We start from the raw sequence: 19,734 nt of genomic DNA on the forward strand, positions 1-19,734 counted from the left end.
CCGGTTTCATACAGTTGAGGAAATGCTTTCTTTCTTGGCTTACAGAGAAATGCTCAACAGGCCAGCACCACATCAAAAGCAGGAGCAACTGGGCTCACCTATAATCTGGGCTGTCAGGTGTGCAACACTGTGGTCTATCCACATTATGCTAACTCACTAAAACAAATGAACACCAAACAAACAAATGCAGTAATTCACCCAGTTCACACAACAAAAGGAAAGCAAGATGATTGTTACGTGACATCTGCACCCTGGCACTCCTCATTTGAAGCAGTTGTACTCCACACGCTAAAAACATTTCATAAACTGCCCTCAGGTGGCTAAGGCGGTGCAGGTTAATAATCCAACAGTAAATAGCAACAAAGTGCAGCATCAAGTTCTCTGTTTAATACTGCTGTGTCATATGGAGCACAATCAAATGCATAAGAAAAATAAGATGGCCACAATGTATCCAGAAGAAAGAAAGACATTTTGCATTCAACAACAACCAACAAGTGGCGGCCATGTAGTACACAAATATTGTAGCGGGACCCACCTGACGGTCAACTGGTATGGCATACTTGAAGTAGACGCCCACTTTTTCCACTGAAACTGGTTCCAGCTGGCCATAGCCAGCAATCTTCAGAACCAGCCTGTGCATCCTCAACTCATGGGAGTCCTGTACCACGAAGAAACCAAAAGCACACGCTGCTATTTCTGCCTCTGATCCTGCTCTGGAGTTCCTCACGATGTGGGCGACATCTAGAATAACAGACCCAATCAAAGCAACGTGACAAGTGACGACGCAGCTGACCACTGTTCCAGTAAGAAAAACAGCAGCTCACAGTAAAAGGGGGACACAGGCCCCTTAGTTGATACTCTATGAGGTGCTCTAAGCCTTTGCTGACGGTGATGGACTGTCCTTTTCCGACGCTCAATAAAACATGAGCAGCACAGAAGCTCCCCAACAAGTACCAGTGAACAGGTTAATTGCATGGAATGTGACCCACAAACTATACTTACTACCAAAGGCTGCAGCTAGAAATCTGGTGTAGCATTTTTAAGCAGTCATTAATCCCTGGTTCACGCATGAGCAAAATTTCTAAACTGTAAAATCTATGTACCAATGATAGCAAAGCTATATACAATGAAGAACAACATAATGTGGAGGTGGGAAGCACACAAATATACCAGGTATATTTTCTACGGGCGCCCTGTAGAGCTTAGTTCTTATTGCTTTACACAAAACCTCACTACGGCATTATCTGCACCAGCCATTCAATACCTGATTTACTTTCTAACCATTTATTACCCATTAATAGAACTTGAAAGGTGTTAACACCTTGATTCTCTCCGTTCGCAATCATCTTAACAGATTTATTCAATTGTACAAGCTCACTGCATTCACCTTGGGTGGGAGGCAATGGTCCATGCAGTTGGGCAGAGGATGAATTTCACTACGTACCATGTTTGCATACCCAATTGCCTCACTTTTCTCTTTGGTGATGCAACCACATCAAAATAGATTACATGCAGGAAACAGCAAATTGCAAATATATACTGTTGCTCACTGTAAAACTGCCCAATATTAAAGAAGCACAGTACAGAAAGTGAAAGCCAGCATATTTATCCCCTTAAACACGAGCTCTAGATGCTAGATCCCTACATATGTAGGTGAGAAGCAATGGTCACCTGATGCCTGATTTTTCCCCGTCCTTGGAAGGTGAAAGGCACAACCTGACCAGGTTCAACGTCCTTCCAATCAAACCTTGAAGTGGATCGAGACTGCTCTTCCCTGCTACCACTGAAAGTATACAGACATTGAACCGTTTTTGATGCTAGCATCAGTGAATGTATAAAAGAAGAAGAAAAAAAAAAAACAAATGAGAAAGAAAAAGTATGGACGTATGTGGGGGGAAAAGGAGGGTTAGGAAGTATAAAAACAATAATAATGGATTCAAGCACTCTAAAAACAAATCGCAAAAACAAACAAACAATCAAGTACACATTCAAGCAAACAAACTTCGAAATCCAAATGTGCAATGACTGAAACAAAACAAAGCTAAATACCACATGCTGAGTTAGTCTGCGCCGTTCCATGAACTTGAAGATTCTTGGCTTGAACATGTGTAAATAAATAGTTTTCAAGGTTTAAACCAACTGCATTGCAAGCTATTTGCTGCTAAATCTCCCATTAACAGTGATTAAAATTCGTTCCAGTGCATTCTTCACAAGCTTCATATGATCTCTATCAGCCTGCAACAAGGAACACCTCAAAATATCTGGAAAGTTGTTCCAAGCTTCCGCAGAAAATATCCATTGGTCACATACTTTTGGCCATACACCCCTCAGTATGTATTCCAGTAATCACCAATACTATACAAGGCAGACTTACGTAAACACTGCGTAGCTGCTATAGTTATCACAAGGCACTATAATTACCTGCCAGAAGAGCACCAAGAAAATATGTTTACCTGCACGGTAAAGATAGTCACGTGGACAATCACTCAACCCACTGCAGTCCTAACATTTTCCTTCCAAATAAAGAAAATACGACTTTATGGCAGGACCTCAGCCCAGCTATGTACGACATTGCCATTAGAAAAAGCACAAAAACATGGTGCAGCAATACTTATTCCAAACTTGACCAGGCAGGTGGCAATCAATGACACAGTGCTATGACAACAGACACAGTTGTCCGCTTCCTAGAAGGGTAAAAGAAAAAAAAAAAAAATACGAACCCAAATGCAGCAGCAACAAAAGCCGTGAAGCGGAATGCAACCCCAAGGTCATTCTTGATGGCAAAAGGCACAAAAGGTGAGCGACGTCTGATCAGCGTGTCTCCCTGCAGTGGGGCATCCTTGTCTTCCAGGCACCTGTGTTTTACGATTATTGGCACTGAAGGAGTAAGTTTCAGTAAAACATGCCCTGTGGCGAGAGACACGTAAAGCCAGGCCACCTCCTGACAAACACAACTTGCCGCAGCAATAATATGTGGGTAAACATAACATTGAAAAGGAGGTTACAAAACCTCAATACAGTAAAACCCAATTATAACAATACCGCTTTGTACAATATGTCGCATGTAACTAAGGACAGCTGCAGCACCGTCCGTTTTGCCACGTGTTCTAAAGTAAAATAACCCGCACATAACAAAGCTGTAATAGTAGATTATCAGTTATAACAATTAAATTTGGCCATTCAGCGCCATCTCTAATAGGAAAGAAAGACTTGCAAATGATGCGACCATGCCAGCCAAACCATACCACAAATTCCTAAATATGGTCTAGTCCTTGTAGGACTTACTGGTTACAGATTTCTGCCTGCAAATAAGTGAAATCTGTAAGTTACTTCCCTCTCAGTAAAATTTCTCATTTGTCATGTTTTCTTTCTTGTTTTGGCTAAGTCCAGTTATAGCAATGACATTATCCTGGTACCTTAATACTGATATAAGTGGGTTTAACTGTATATCAGAAGGGGTATTATGAATAATTGGCTACTCAGAACTTTTTCTAAAATTATTATGGCGCACCATTTTCATTCATTTTATGGCATGTCAATTTCCGTGAGACACTGCCGCTATGTGAAGATACCACCTAATCGGTGTCTGGCCTGCCACCATTGCTTGCTGGCAATGTTATGTGGAGAAGTCAACCTAAGTGGCATTAGATGCTCAGTTTTTTGCTTAATTTGCTGACCTTTCAGCAACTAAACCATGCTGCTCTCATGTGCGTTTCTTATAAAATTTAATAGTACAACCTACTATTGCTACATTGAGCTATTTCATAATTTTTATCTGTTCGCTGTAACGAGGTGAGGTTCAAGTGTTGATAAAAACCCAATACAAACTGCATTACTAATTTGGCATGATAAAAATAAATGAGACAAAAAAGAAATAGCAATGAGGATGAGCACTTAACTCGATGTTCACTAGCCAAGAACTAAGGCTTCTTGCCATTGTATATAAAACATTGTACATTTTGATTTAAAATAAACCCAGTGCGCACCACACGTATCATTACAGGCAGCGAATTTTTATACTTTGGAATGCAAGGCAGAGAGAGCTCTTCAATAGATACAAGGCCTACCTCCAGTTAATATTTTTTGTAATATGAACATATTTTAGTCCTTTCAAGTTCAAATCATCGACATGCAAATACATCAGCAGAGTAGCCACATACACAATAAGTATACTAATGAAGTAACAAGACAATTTTCCATCACGGTCCAACAAGATGTTCTCAGAGGATGCATGTTAACTTACTTCTCTGCAGAAAATAGTTGGTAGAAATCAGTGGCCCAAGAAGTCTTCACTTTCTGGTACAAGTCCAGCAGAGCAGTGGTAATGTTTACCTTGAGGACATCTTCGGCTGGCACCGAGAGAGAAAGAGCCGTCACAAGCATGGACTGGTGCCTCAGGTATGAAGCCATCTTGAAAAATAAAACCTGACTGCCGAAAGCACTAAGATACTCATGGAGAGCATAAACTGCCAACACAATAAAAATCTCAACATACGCATAAGGTACTAATGACTAGCTACAAAAACCATTAAAAAATCAATTCACTTTTCAACATCACTGCACTAGAGAAACACAATTGTACAGAAAAGAAACCCAAGGAGCAAAACCTTACCATTTATCTTGAAGTGAAATTTTGTGAGGCCTGTCTTCCCAAAAGCCGCTTCCCACTGGCAGTTACACCTGTCAGAGAAAACCGAATATAAGGCCATGTAGCCACAGCTTGCAGCATTACGAGCCACGAAGAAAAAAACAGAAAAGTAAACTACAATTGACAAGGCACTCCCAATACTGAGCTGCGTAGCTCGTCAAATAATGTGCATTCAAACACATGAAGCTAAAAAAGCTTCTTCCTTGTCCTGTTTGTAGTATGAAAAATCTGAACAGAGAACATGCACAAGCTAGCAATAAGCCACAGCTGCACTTCTGACGTGGTTGACTCATTAGCGAATATACTGAAGCCTTCTGAGGAACACAGTTCACTCACTCACCTCCAAGGCTCTATAATGGGCTCCCATCCTGAAAGCGCTCTGTTGTAGTAGCCAATGCTGAAGAAAAACTTGGACTGTCCACCAAACGTTTTTGAGAGTTCTTGGAAAATGTATGTCTCTAGGGAAAGAAGAATAAATTCCAGTATAAGTCGGCACAACAAAGTTGAACCTCTGAATGTTTGGTTTAGTTTGATTTATAGGGCCCAATGTTCCAAAGCAACACGGGCAATGAGGGGTGCACCTATAGTCCTCTAAGCCAGTCCTTATTCAGCAAACCAGTACTGCACATGGGCAAAGAAACTCAGTAATGTCACAGAGAGTACGCTCAACTTGCAATACCAAAGCTGGCGTATGTCTGTTCAGTGAACACATGTTAGGGGGGACATGGCTCTCGAATTAAAATAACAACCAAAGATTTGGTTTTTCAACAAAGTAAGATATTTATTCGTGCAACTCATTTTATATGCTGCCACAAAGTGTCTTTGCAAAACTATACAGGCAAATACTGCAAAATAATATTGCTCCATTTATGGTGGTGGTGCATCCACATATCTTAAAGGTTAACTTTGCCTTTTTTTGAACCTTGGTGTCGACCGCGCCGCTAGCTATCAGTGCAGTTTTGTTGTCAGTAAAAAAACCTGTATCCTCAATTTCAAATGTGGTGCCCAGTTCAACTCCACATCCAAAAGGAATGAATGATAAAAAAAGCAAAAGTTTCAGTGTTTTACTAAGTGATGGCCAGCTGTGGGGCATCAGCCGCTCCTGCGATTGGCTGGCTATGCCTTTTTGATTGTCTTGGATTATACATTATTTTGGCAGCTCCATGAAATAGAGGTGGAACTAGTTTTGGGACTGCACTTCGGCGGTCATAGACTGATGTGCCTTTAAAAAGAAGTACTATAAAAAGGCGCACTGTTGCAGCAGCTGGAAGTGAAAGTCGCCAAAGGTTAAGGATGGTAAGTCTACTCTGCAGATTGCTATGAGTGAATTAATAGTGAACGGCATCACAGACGAGCACCCAAGCTCTTCAGGCTCGGCTGGCAGCATGTGTGCGCAAAGTGGCTTGGTTGGTGGATACCAACGATGTTCACCCAAGCTCTCCCTGCGTTGCTGCTAGCCTACAAAAGGCAATGATTGCAACTAGCTAAAAAGGATGCCACATGCAGAAAGAGGCAGCCACGAAATACTGCATTCAAATGGATGATGAGAACTAAAACCATGGTACCTTCAGGAGAAGTACATAATTGTAGATTGTTGCTCAACTTTGAGTGCCTATCCTTCTTCTCAATACTGTTTTCTCACTTCTTGCTTATTCCGAGCAGTCGATTTCATTGCATTCCCAGACCCATATTGCAGGTCAAAAGATACTTCATTTTTCAATTTTAAAAATTTTAAATTTGCAGTATGCAATTTTCTTCTAAGTTTAAGCCCGTCTTCGGACACTGTGTCTTTTCGGAGACTGCATCACAAAAATTCAGCTGAAGATTTGTGCTTTCAAGAAAAAATATTTCAGGCCTGTGTTGGTTTGCAGCCCACCTGAGGAAATGCAGTGAATATTGAACCAGCCTTCTGCCATTTTGTTAACTCTGCAGGCTTTTCACAAGATTAAAGAAAAAAAAAAAAAGAATGAAAACAACGTTCTTGAGTTATAACACTGATATTTATAGTGATAGTATTCATAACCTTATATTCAATGAACTAAACATACTTCAAGGAAGTTCATCCAGAAATAAAGAGAAATTCCTATTTCAGGGATGGAAGTACTAATTACACTTTACATGCACCGGTGTGAAGCCATACAGTTGCAAAGCAGAGTTGTAAATAATAATAATAATAATAATAATTAGCCTGGCAACACCTATGCAGGGCGAAGGCCTCTCATATCCTTCCAATGAACAAGGTCCTGTGCAAGTTGCATCCACTCGATCCCTGCAAACTTCTTAATCTCATCCACCCAATTTTCTGTCCCCCTCCCTGCTATGCATGCCTTCTCTTGGAATCCAGTCCTGCACTCTCAGCGACCATCAGTAATCCTGCCTTGGTCTTACATGCTTTGCCCATGTCCATTTCTTTTTGATTTTGACTAGTAGAATGTTATTAACTCGCGTTTGCTTTCTGAACCACTCTGCTCACTTTCCATCTTTTAATGTTACATCTATCATCTTCGGTTTGGTTTGGTTTGAGGGGCGTAACGTCCCAAAGCAACTCAGGCTATGAGAGACGCCGTAGTAGAGGACTCCGGGAAGTTTGACTAACTGGGGTTCTTTAACATGCACTGACATTGCACAGCACACAGGCGCCTTGCTTTTCACCTCCATCGAAAAGCGGCTGCCAAGGCCGGGATACATCTATCATCTTGATTGACTGATTGATTGATTGATTGATTGATTGATTGATTGATTGAATAACTTTATTTATCAGGGTATTCTTCGCAGTTGCTCCTTTTTGTAGAGCCTTCAGTGCCAGGGATCCACTTGCTTCCGCCACCCGTAGAGCACGCTGTATCAGACCTCGTTGGTCTTCACAGCGTTCGCTGGCCAGCATTGCATCCCATTGCTCCACACTAGGGTCTTGTATGACTTGTACCACGTCTATCTTTCGGCATGCCCATGTTATACGATACATCGTGGGTCTTCCCCCCACACCACGGGCATACATCCGGATATGTCGTGAGATTAATGAAGTTTCGAACATACAGATTCGGGAACGTCCCTATCTGTAGTTTTCTCCATATACCCGCCTCTTCTTTGTTGAGATCGTTATGTGGCGGCATGTATCTACGTCTCGCCCCCCTATAATATTGAAGTACCGCCGAGTACTCGCAAGGCACCAGCTTCCTTTCCATAACTTGCTGCATTGTTCTCAATTCAAGCTGAACCCTTCTCGTTAGCCTCCATGCTTATGCTCCTTAGGCGAGTACAGGTAAAATACAGCTGTTTTACATTTTTCTCCCAAGGGATACTAGTAAACAGTTTTACACCTTCTATGTAAAGAAAATATTTCCTACTATCCAGTGCTCTCCTTGCAGCCATATAGCTCTCAGGCAGATGTAGCAATCAATTCTCCTCAAGTCATTCCTCAAAGCTGCACGAGTTTACGGAAGTTTGATAATTAATATAAACCACATTGTGAGTATGATAGCTATGCTCAGCCCACAAGTTATGTGCATGGAAGATTTGCCGAAACGCACTCACCCTTGAGTTCAATCTCCAGCAGCGGCACGTCCGCATCCATACAGTCATCAATGATGCAGAGGCAGAAAGAGGAAACCTTGAGCTCTACTGCGGACATGACTACATCTTGCTGAACAACTGCTGATGGCAACACGGCGGGAACCGTGTTCCAGTTGGGGCCGCAAGCAGAGGCGTTCTGCGTTAGCCAGATTGCTGCATCGTCAAGGTTTCCCCTGCAGGCTTCAAGGCTACGGAGGCAATCCTCATGGGAGAAACCCATTTCCAGAAGACTGTCAATGTTCACTGTCACGTGAAAGACAAGAAAAAGTGGAAATGGCTCATCACACAACTGTTGAAGTAAGAAAGAAGAATCTTTAGCCTCCTATCAGCGACAAATCCCTCAGAAAATGACCATGACCAACAAGGAATAAGCTGGAGCGATGAAAACAATGTGCTAGGTGGCCTTGAAATACCTCAATCACAAAATACTAGTCTGCTCTCCGGCATGCAAGCGATTAGAACAGTTGCTATAAAAAAAAAGAATCAACCATAGGCAGCAAGTACACAAAATTCCATATGAGTCATTTGTATGGGATGTAAAACATCGAAATAACTGCACATTATTGCCAACGCGAACTTCCATGCAGTTAAGCAGATGAAATGTTCCTAAATGTGCTGCAGATTTTAAAGCTTTGCGGTAGCTGTTTTAAGTTCTAGTAAATGTGTAAACCCCTAAAGGCTGTGCTTTGCCCAGTCCATAGTTATACTGCACAGGTAGAAATGAAAAATGATCTAATATGAAGCCAAGATGCTCACCATCCACTTTATTGCCACCAAGCAGCAACTGTTTTGGTATGGAGTCCAGGATCCTGAGAAACATCTTCACATCATTGTATGAAAGCCTTAGGTTTAAGGTCAGCGTCCCCACCTAAGAAAAAAAAAAAAGAGACAGTAAAAAGAATCTCAGAAAGAAAGAAGTTTAAAAATGAGTCCCTGCGGCTGGTGATCGTGCAGTTACAAAGGGACTCGCATCGTGTCGAGTTACTGCACTCTTGAGCAGTCTGCCCCAGAAATCAGAACCCTGCAACTCTTGCCCTAGATCAAGCTACTGTAGCAGCTGCCTTCTTACATCTGGTATTAGAAACGAGTACTTTCTCTCTCTCTCTCTCTCTAACACACACACGCACATGCACGCACACACACACACACACACACACACACACACACACACACACACACACACACACACACACACACACACACACACACACACACACACACACACACACACACACAAACACACAAACAAGCAAACAAACAAACCTGCAAGACATGCCCAGGTTTGGCACCAGGTGATGTGGGTTCTCTTTCCACAAGGTCAATGTAGACACTGATGGGGTCTATAATGGAGAGAGCGGTGTCATCCTCCAGGCCCAAAATGCACGAGAACACTTCCAAGTTCTGCAGGTTGCAGGACAGGGGCTTCTCCGTCAGTGCCTTGTGGTAGGATAGCACAGCCGTCGACTGCACCCCGGGAAGGAGACGAGATTAGGTTGCTCTGTACAGCTGCAGCTTCACTATGCATGAAGCACAGCTAACTGCTCGTTCAATGTTATGAGTCATTCATAACTGAGAATGCACAGGAACCATTGAAAAAAAAAGTTTGCAATAAGGAGCACTGAAAATAATAACGACAGAGTGAGCGACTTACACAAGCAATAGCGTCCAAAATAAGGCAACGTTCAAATATACAGTAGGAAGTATTGATAGCGAGAACAGTAGGGTTTAACGTCCTGAAGCGACGAGCTGCAAGTTGTCTGTCCTTTTCTCGTCTGTTGCCTGTGAAATGAATCTTTACCAGCTAGCTCAATAAGTTACCAACTATCTACAAGGAAAGCTGTAGAAGAGAGCTCAAGATTAATTTCTGCCACCTGGGATTCTTTAATGTGCACTGAACATTGCAATTTTTCATCGAATTGCTCAAAGAAAAAATTCAGGCATAGCATACCTTCAGGATTACTGTGTTCGTGTCCCACGCAGCAGAATCCTCAACGACTACAATTTCCGTGTCAGTCATGTTTAATTTCAGTTCCAGAGGAACTTCCGGAACAGGTTGCTGCTGCCACTGCTAGAGAGAGAAAGAGAAGAAAGAATAAACTGTGTATTTGAATGAGTAAAAAACATTAAAGAAAACAAAAAGAAAACCTAAAGCTATTCCACTAAGCCCTTATATAATTATGGACTTGCAATTTTTTTTTTACAACAAATAAGGTGCATTTCATATTCTCTGAGCATACTTAATAAATCCTATTTCCCTACTTTTAATTGTAATACACTACTTGCAATAGGACATCATTTCACATAAGAAGTTTAACATAGTTCGTGTAGCAGAAATAATGGCAAAACGAGCAGCTTTGTTTGTTTTTGATTACCTCCTCAATGTATTTTTCTACTCCAGGTAAAATTCACAAGTGAAATCTGTATTAGCTAACGTGTGCTCAGACTCTGAAAAGAGAACTAATCTGCTAGCATGGAGCACATCTATGACACTGCACAAGCAAGCATGCAATACGATAAGCAGAAGCAAAGTTTCCAAATAAAATCAGAATAGACTCGGACAGCAACATGTGCAGATGTAACTGATACGCTAATCACCAGAGTAACATGTGACCGGTGTTCGTGGCAGTGAGTGACATGCCATGTATGACTTAGCTCGTGGGACATTTATGCCTTTATCCACAAAAACTGCATTTTCCTGACTACTGACTACTACTCCTTCAAGCTGGTAATGATTAAAAAATTAAATAGATCCCAACAAAGTAATAATCACATAGATATAAAACATCTTGAAGTCACATTTTTGCTTACTACCAAAAAATAAAAGTGACAATTATGCGCTTATGTTTTGCTATGTAATGCATTAAATCCTCTGAATGTAGTGTGCCTCAGCAATCAACAGTTTCATGCTCGCACTGCTATTCAGAATGCCTTATGCTTGGTAGCACACATGGTGAGCTACCATTGTTTAAGATGGGCCGTGAGCACACACCCAAAGACTGAGATCTGAAACGGTGTCTAGAAAAAGTGCATTTAACGTGTGCGTTTTAGCTCATGATGGTAACCTTCAACGTCCTCGCTCACGAGCTCCCGCTTTTCTGTCGAACCCGGATATATTCAACTCGAAGGGGATCGCAAAATAGTTCGATATATCGATAACTGAATACACAAAAATTGGCTTGAGACGCCATTTACGATCATGAAAAATGATACCATATTTGGCGTATAATAAACCTATTCGCATAATGAACCCACCCTCTACTTTTTCCGATGAGAATTAAAAAACAAACGTTAGTCGGTGGCGCGTCAATCTGGATTCGCGTCGTCGCAGCCCACAGCTCATTTATTGGCAGCGCACCAAGTATCACGCCACGATAATGTCACGGCATGTTTATCTTTTGACTATAATTTTGTCGTTAGCTCCTGCGGGTGGCGGGGAGCGAACTTTACAAAGTGCCCGCGATGGCTTGATTGCGCAAGCATCTGCCACCGAGGACTTCTCGCCCTCTTCGATGCTCCGCAAGGCCGCCAGCTTGTTTGCGAAATCCAAATTCTCCCACTAATTAACGTCCATCACGTGACCCCACCCTGCCATCCATAGAGGAGAGCATGTGGGTGGGGGCAAGCGGAGTGTAGAGGAGGAGAAATAAGAATGGGTAAAGGAAAGGAGAAGGAAGGAGGAAGAGGGGCCAGAGCAGCGAGGAGAAATATGCAACATCAACTAGGAAATTGCCTACAGAGGGTTCACAGCTCCCACTGGACAGAGCCCGACGTTGTCTTCCACGTGCTGAGCTGGCTTGTCGGAGCATGCACAGAGGAAGGAAGGTGAGAGAGAAAGCTCGGAAGAGTTTTCCTTCCTTCACGCTCTCGCACACCCATGGAGGAAGGAAAGAATGGGCGCACCCTTGCACTTCGCTCTTTCAGGTTGTTCCCCCTCTCCCTAAAACCATGGCTGCATTGGCTGTGTCTGCTCTGTACAGGCAGCTGCCACACCGGTTCCCTCTCGCTCCATCATGCACACGGCTTGCAAACGTCACGTGCTGCCACGGGGCAAACAATCACCGCAGATGCGTGGAAAGGGCGCGGCATTGCTCTAGACCGGCTGTCGCCGTACCAGCTCCCTCTCGTTCCTTCCGAACGTGGCTTAAAAATGTCACGCGGCAAATGGCCGAGGGTGATGCAATCATCTTTGAGGAAGGCACACCTTCCAGTGCGCGGTACGGAGTTCAATACATCGAATGACCGGTGAATTAGAGTTTGATATACGACACAGCTTTCCTATACTTTTACATGGGATTTTCAAGGGGATATTCCATGAGTTCGATATAACCAAAATTTGAATTATCCGTGTTCGATATATCCAGGTTCGACTGTACTAGCGTCAAGGCTCCTGCTCAGCGAAAGGCCGTCTGTCGACATCGTTGACGTGTACAATAAAACCTTGAGCGTACTTCTGGCAGGTGGTAGTGGTTGGCAGGTGACATGGCTAGGCACTGACTGATCAGTGGATTTCGTGACACCACAGGACCACATGCTTGGTTGAACTGGCAGGAGCTGCCGACTTGGGCAGCTCCTGTGAGATGAAAATCGAACATGTGACCCCAGAATCCCGAGTAAGACATGGTACGCTTAAGTGATGCAGACATGTGGCTTGGTTAAAGTGGGCTCTGCATCTATGTCGGGCAGTCATATGCATAACATGGTAGCTTATGACTATATGCTAACGAATATGTTCAAGATATATCAGCATGCCGCCAGCGTTAGCAAGAAGCGCCCATCGCAGTCTAAAAAAGAAATGAAAAGTGTCGAACCGCACCAAATCATGCACTGACTGGCTTCTCTTTGCCGTGGCCTCAGAAACGCAGTATTATGAGCACAAATTTAAGGGATCAGTGATTAAACGAGTAGCAAAGTGCATATATGCAAATGAGGGCCTACAAGAGAAGCCGCAGAGGTGAGCCATTACATTAATGTTGTTGCGTCATACGCTATAAGGCAGAGCCACTCATTTTTTTCTGCGAAAAAGTAATCCTTTATCATTGATTGCCACTGACTGCGGACAAAAGCATATTTTGTTTCATTCTGAAAAAAAGTGAGCACGCGCTACAGTCAAAGTGCTCCACAGAAACCACTCAAAGCCCCTGAGAGGTTAGGCTTTAGTGCAAATCAGGCAGCAGGTCAGGCAGCAGTAGAGTCTGTACCTGCCTGTGTTCTCAATGCAAACCTTGACATGAACATGCTGATCATATCTAGCACAAAAGAAATGGCAACAGGAAGAGGAAATCCCACACTACCTTTGTCATGCGCCGAACTGTGGAGTGCTGCTGGACTGGGTGTGGGTCGGTGGATGCAACTTGTTTCACTGAAATAGCAGGAGAGAGCAGTTCAATAAAGAAAGAAAACGAAGCGACTATGCACACTTCATTGTACACAACAAAAAAATGCAACAGCATTTATGAACTCAGTGCATGAACCACAGCACAAAGAAAGTGAGGCAGAAGTCTCAGTGTTTTACAGCTCCCCCAGATAACATAGCATCCAACAATTAGTGCTTTGCATCCAGCAGTGGTGAAGAAATATAAAAAAGGGAGGATCAAGATCTTTAATTATAATAATTATTGTAGATGAAGGTGCTGAAGCTAGTGAAGCGCAAAGCGATGGCCAAATCCATGGTCATCAATTTGCACCTCGCTAGCATACACTGCTGAAAAACATAGTAAGTAGCTTTGCATGACACTTCACTAGTCCTCCACACACTCCAATCTTAAGACTGATGTCTCACCTATGATTTGACATTATACTCTTATGCTCATGCAATTTCTCTCTAACGTGCATGTACCCAAGGCCGGTATTAACAATGTACTGGAGGAACAAAAAAAAGTTCTGACAGCACTGCAGAAATGCGTAAGCCTGAGCGTTGCTGCTGCGCGATCACGAGTCTCTTGAAGAGATTTCACATTGTGAAAATTACGACAGCAGACAACATTGTGTAGCAAGTTGCGCAGCAATCCCCACGTGGTGTAATGTTGCACTACACTAGGCCACCGTGACGTTTTTTGTACCAACGCTTCTCCTTTCCTGCCGGCTCTCCATGACGTCACCGTTGTTAGGGGCGCGCCATGGTAGCGCTGGCGGCAGTCACCTTGACAACGTCCCCCAGGTGATGTCACCACATACCGACCTCCATTTATGCTTTTTCTTGCTCCTCCTTGCCCTCTTTTGACTTAACTATATTTTCTTTTAAGTAATCGACACTCAATAATCACTTTTTGATCCATCTCGACCGGTTATTAGCACTTTTTCATGCTGACGTCGAAACATGTCATCTTCCAATTGCATTAAGTCACATCCATTTAGACGTCGACAAAAGCTCGCTCGGCTATTTCGATGTCTCAATGGCTCTTTTGGAAATAATTAATTAACGAATGACTTCACTTCGACCACAAAATTTCCCTGGCGAGTTTCTTTGCATATATTGTTCTTTTTCTTCTAACTCATTTCAGTTCACCACAACTGTGATGGCAAACTCTGGGGACACGCTCCTTCGAACATAGCCACTTAATGCTTACTCATTAATACAAAAATAAGTTATGAAGACAGAGTGGTAGGGATAATATTAGCTCACTCTCCCAGAAGCCTGTAGAAACACTTAATATCTGCAGCACAGCGAGTCAGATTATAAGATATTTCATTTTATACAGCAAATGTGCTATTCTGCAATAAGCCACTTAGATGACGAGATGTGGGAATATGAAATTTTTAAGTGAAAAGGAGATGCAAATAACAAAACTAATTGCAAATCGAATATTTAGATATGAATATTTTCTAATAATTCTGAATATTAGGACAGTTAGTTCCAACTAAAGAAAAGTCATTTTTTGACAAAATGCAGCTCTGAAAAAAAAAGGCATTAAACTTTGTTTGTGACATTAATAAGCATAATATATTATAGCAGGCATTAATTAACTTCAGGAAGGAACTTAATTTTTTGTACATCTATACTTCCATTTGCGATTCTTTAGAAAACAATTGCATTTGGTGACGCTCATGACCACCCTGCCATGAAGCATTGTAACCATAAGGCGACCATGACTGCTTGCAAATATCTCCTCATTTAAGAAGTGATGTCAGGAGCCAACCAGGTTGGCAAAGTGGACAACAGTGCTGACGAAATGCAACAATAGTGCTCGCAAAATGAGCTCAAGAGCAGCAGCCCATGACAAAATGTCAGTGGAACTATCCCTTCCGTTCCCGTTCCCAACACCAGAAAAGAAAGCACCGACTGTAGAATGAGACCCAAAACGCATTTAGGAAGATGCATAGCCCGCATAGCACTCATGTATCTGTTTGGAGCATTTTAAGCCCTGTGATGGAGCCAAACGCTGTTTCAAACTAAAAAGCGCAATAATCAAATGGCACCACTGCATGCACCAGAGCATGAGCTGCATCGTAAACTAGGCAGTATTATGGGCTATCTCAAGGCTGATGTTTCTGTCATATGCATTTTTTTTCTGATCCCCATCCCTGTGGCCTAAGATACGTGGTTTCCGGATTCCAGCTGATAAAAATATAACTGCACAAAAAGCGAGGGAGCGCGAACCGCCCTTAATTCCACCGATCTCGCTCTCGTCCAGACGAGAGCTGCCTTCGTGCGCTGCATGTCTCTTACTGTAGCAATTTATAACAAGAAGACCACAATCGGCAATTCAGGTCCCCAGCCAGCCCGATGCTGGTTGTGGTCCGATGCAACATCATGCAGAGTGATGCTGCATTAAATGTTCTGTTCCGTGAGTGCACAGCAGTCATGTCATTGTGTCTTTCAACGCCCCTCAGCAAAATGATTTTATGCAAAGCCTAACATTATTGCTAGCGAGCTTTGGTGTGCTATCAGATATAAGAACGGACAAGTTAACTGACTTAACTAGAGCAAGATACCGCCATTCAGAAATCTCGCGCTGTTTCGCACAAAGTTTAGATAAAAAGGAAATCCAGAATTTTTTAATGTGCAGCTCAAACAGTGGAAGTTCAGTGCATATTGAATTGAATAGTAAAAAGTAATGTTTGAAAACTATGTGAAATTTCAAACATTAACACGTCCTTTGTAAAAAGTAATGTTTGAAAACTATGTGAACTTTCAAACATTAGCAAGTCCTTAGTTAAAGGCTGAGACTTGTTCAAAACAGTGAACCTGCCCTGACAAGAAGCGCGCCCTCACCTGTGGTGGAAACATGAGACTCGGCACCCAGGGAGAGGAACTCAGCAAGTTCGCTGATCCAGCTGAAAATGGCCATGACACGCATATTGTTCAGCAGGACAGTGAAGCGCGCTGTGTTGTGCGTGACCCTGTAGTGAATTTCGGCCTGCAACACCTTCTCCTTGGAGGCATTCTTCGTCGGCGAGAGAATGTTGGTGAACACATTGGGCCGGTTGTTGACTGGTGCATCTAGAAGTGGAACAGATGAAAAACTCTTGTACATGGTGTTTAAATGTTGTCCCTTGTTTAGGTGAACTCCTCAAGGTGGAGTAGATTTGTAATAACAGAGTACTGACTCATTAACATCACGGATAATTAGGCAGTGTGAAAGAAATTGGGATGACAGCGAAGAAATGTGCAGAAAGAGACGGTAATTCGGTGAAAGGAAATGTGGAGAGGTCAAATGGCGGTAAGAAGATCCTGGCCTCCTACCATATAAATCGAAATATAGGTCGAGAATTTAAAAAAAAAAAAAAAAGCAATCTAATGTCGCCCCTCGTCTCACAGGGCGGTCTTTAGCACAAATTGAGGTGCATTCTGGCAATTAGCGGCGTGCCTGCTCGTGAATGGACAACCGAAACCGTATCGACATCCTGCAGTTGCTGGCATTTTTTTTTTCCATCCCAAGCACATTTATCTTCGCGTGCGCTCTTTCGTTCGACCTTTGAGAGTATAAAATGCCTCTAGCAATGAATAACGGTATGTGGAGGCAGTTTACAGATGTTCGCCGAAGCAAACGGCAACATGGCCGTTCTCTCCGCGACAGTTTGGCGGTTCAGCGTTTCAGGAAAGAGCTTGCGGTGCCGTGGATAAGAGCAGCTGTTTGCATGAAACCTTTCAAAGAATGCTGCATAAGCAACGCGCTTGATGGAACTAGATGACACACACTGGGAGGTGGTGTGCAGAAAAGAGTCATCTTTCAACGACACTGCTGAAAGTTTGGTGAGATCATATTTTCGGTGATGTATGGACACAACCGATGTTGTAAATAAATGCACTTCTGCACTTGTTTTCTTGTTTTATCCTTCTTAATTTTTTCACTTTATGGCAAGGGGGTCAACCTATATTTCTATTTGACCTATAATACGATTTATACAGTACTCTAGACAAGGGAGGGGAGAAAAGGGAAGCAGAGGAGAGCTAGCATGCGAATAGAGGGTGATGATGTCATAGTACAGTGAAATTCCTTGTGGTGGTCCGAGCAATAGAGATCACGCATACACTTGGTGGAACTTGTCTCATGCAACATGTAGCCCATGTCTTGCACACACACCAATAATCATTGTGCACACGCACACACACACACACACACACACACACACACACACACACACACACACACACACACACACACACACACACACACACACACACACACACACACACACACACACACACACACACACACACACACACACACACAAACATCAGTATAGTTGCAGAGAAAAGTATGTCGGCACAAATGCACACACACACCATACACTGCACCAAAAAAAATGTTGCGACAAAACCTAAAAAACAGAATAGGAGCCGACTTTTGGTTAGCTCCCGTCCTGTATACAATTCTGAATAATACTCTGAACTAAGAAGTGGAACCAAATTACTCGAGCGTTAACCACAAAAAAACATTTAAAAGCCAGAGCGGTCACCTTTAAAGCGCGTGTCCAGGATGCGTATTTCATTAGAGACCAGATCGAAGTCATTAGACTGATCTGAAAACCACTCCAGTGTCAGTTTAGACCGGATGAGCTCCACCTTTGCCAGAGTTGACTCCGCATTCGCGCACTGCGGCCGAGCATGTGCATGGACCAGCTCCAATGTGACGTTCACAAGGGTCATCCGGATAGCCAGGAATGTCCAGCTGTTTTCACTCTGGTTTCCCTGCTGGTAGGTGGGAGGCAGATAAAAATTATAAACCTCTGCATTAACTGCGAGGTTCACTGTCAGCTGTAATCTACGAAGTAATATGGTACAAGAATATATATTGAAGAGGACGCAAGGCGATGGCCAGATCACCGAAGGAAGAGGCAATGACTTAAATGCATGCATTTGTGGTACACAATAGCAGCATTGTTCCCCTGCTGCACTGTACTATGGGAGCCATGGAAAAATAAACCACAAAACTATAATTCAGAAGCACAGGGCTAAGGTGATGAAACCATTCACACAATGAACCCACTCCCACTTTTAGCTCTGAAAATATAAAAAAAAGAAAACACATTTGCTTGTCTTAGTGCATCCTTCATTTCACGCCATCTTTGTTGCAGCTCGCGGTGCCTACCTTGGCAGCGTGCCAAGGTGCTGATTGATGCAAACTATGGCACATTATTAACGAAGCATTAGAAGAATAGATGTTTAGAGTATGCGAAGGAAGTATTCATTTATGTTATGCAAGCACCAGAAAAAAATTAGAAGAGTTCAACGCTGCTGAACCGAATATTAAGCGAAAGCAATAGCTGCGGGTGACTGAGCATTCTTCTAATTCTTCTTCTTCTTCTTCCCCAGCCCACACATAACGTCCCGCTTTAACCAAGCCGCATGCATGTGCCTTAGTGGCCTAGAGGGGTACCGAAATGCCAAGGTCCTGGCAGGCTGATTCTAACATAAGCGTCTCAGGTAAAATGAGAGACCCAAGTTGGCAGCTCCTGCCAGCCCACATAAAAAGCCCCTCTTTAACCAAGCCGTATGAACGGGCCTTATTGGACTCTAGGAGTAACGGGAATGCCAAGGTCCTAGCAGGCTGATTCTGACATAACCGTCCCATGTGAAACGAGAGGCCCAAGCTGGCAGGAGCTGCCAACTTGGGGTCGTCTACGGGGGTCGTCTAAAGGTCAAAGGTCAATGGTGGTCACCGCCGGGCCACGCTGACGGCTCAAATTGTGAGCAATATTGCTTTCGCAATAAAACAGCCATCAAAACATTTGCTTTTGGAACACTAGAAAGTGTGGGGAACAATCTCCGATCGTTCCCCTTAAAGTCAACTTTCCCTCGCGGCAGTTACTCTAGTTATCACGAGATGGCACCAGCGTCAGTAATTAACATTAAATATCGACAGCTGGTGCCAGCGAAGCAGCAGGAGCACCAGCGATGGCAATGTTTTCTTCCCAAACACTAGACACGAGCACGCTACATGCTTTTTGGTCAACTTCGAGTGCTACATAGCGGCCTCCTCAAACGACACCACCAGACAAGGTCCCATCCTATACCTATATTCATGCTTCGTATCCTTCAGCACACATTTCACATGTCAGATCAAGCATGA

The 19,734-nt window shown here is 43.1% G+C and overlaps 1 protein-coding gene across 2 annotated transcripts in view; it reads right to left on the bottom strand.

Annotated features, from left to right (window-relative positions):
• Vps13D (vacuolar protein sorting 13D) overlaps positions 1-19,734 on the bottom strand; it is a 120,659-nt gene that overhangs the window by 42,643 nt on the left and 58,282 nt on the right. Inside the window, exons 44-56 of one of the 2 annotated variants that reach the window (XM_084598941.1) lie at positions 18,122-18,353; positions 16,434-16,661; positions 13,513-13,580; positions 10,170-10,289; positions 9,485-9,685; positions 8,978-9,089; positions 8,183-8,464; positions 4,989-5,106; positions 4,613-4,680; positions 4,244-4,349; positions 2,721-2,855; positions 1,672-1,783; positions 536-658 (exon numbers count right to left, since the gene is read on the bottom strand). In XM_084598941.1, coding sequence (XP_084455067.1) covers positions 536-658; positions 1,672-1,783; positions 2,721-2,855; positions 4,244-4,349; positions 4,613-4,680; positions 4,989-5,106; positions 8,183-8,464; positions 8,978-9,089; positions 9,485-9,685; positions 10,170-10,289; positions 13,513-13,580; positions 16,434-16,661; positions 18,122-18,353 — 1,905 coding nt within the window. Of the gene's footprint in view, positions 1-535; positions 659-1,671; positions 1,784-2,720; positions 2,856-4,243; positions 4,350-4,612; positions 4,681-4,988; positions 5,107-8,182; positions 8,465-8,977; positions 9,090-9,484; positions 9,686-10,169; positions 10,290-13,512; positions 13,581-16,433; positions 16,662-18,121; positions 18,357-19,734 lie in introns of both variants that reach the window. The other variant, XM_084598940.1, reaches the window with a different exon arrangement.

Source organism: Amblyomma maculatum, chromosome 3, assembly GCF_055883805.1.
Source record: "Amblyomma maculatum isolate TAMU_Amacu chromosome 3, ASM5588380v1, whole genome shotgun sequence".
NCBI lineage: Eukaryota > Metazoa > Arthropoda > Arachnida > Ixodida > Ixodidae > Amblyomma > Amblyomma maculatum.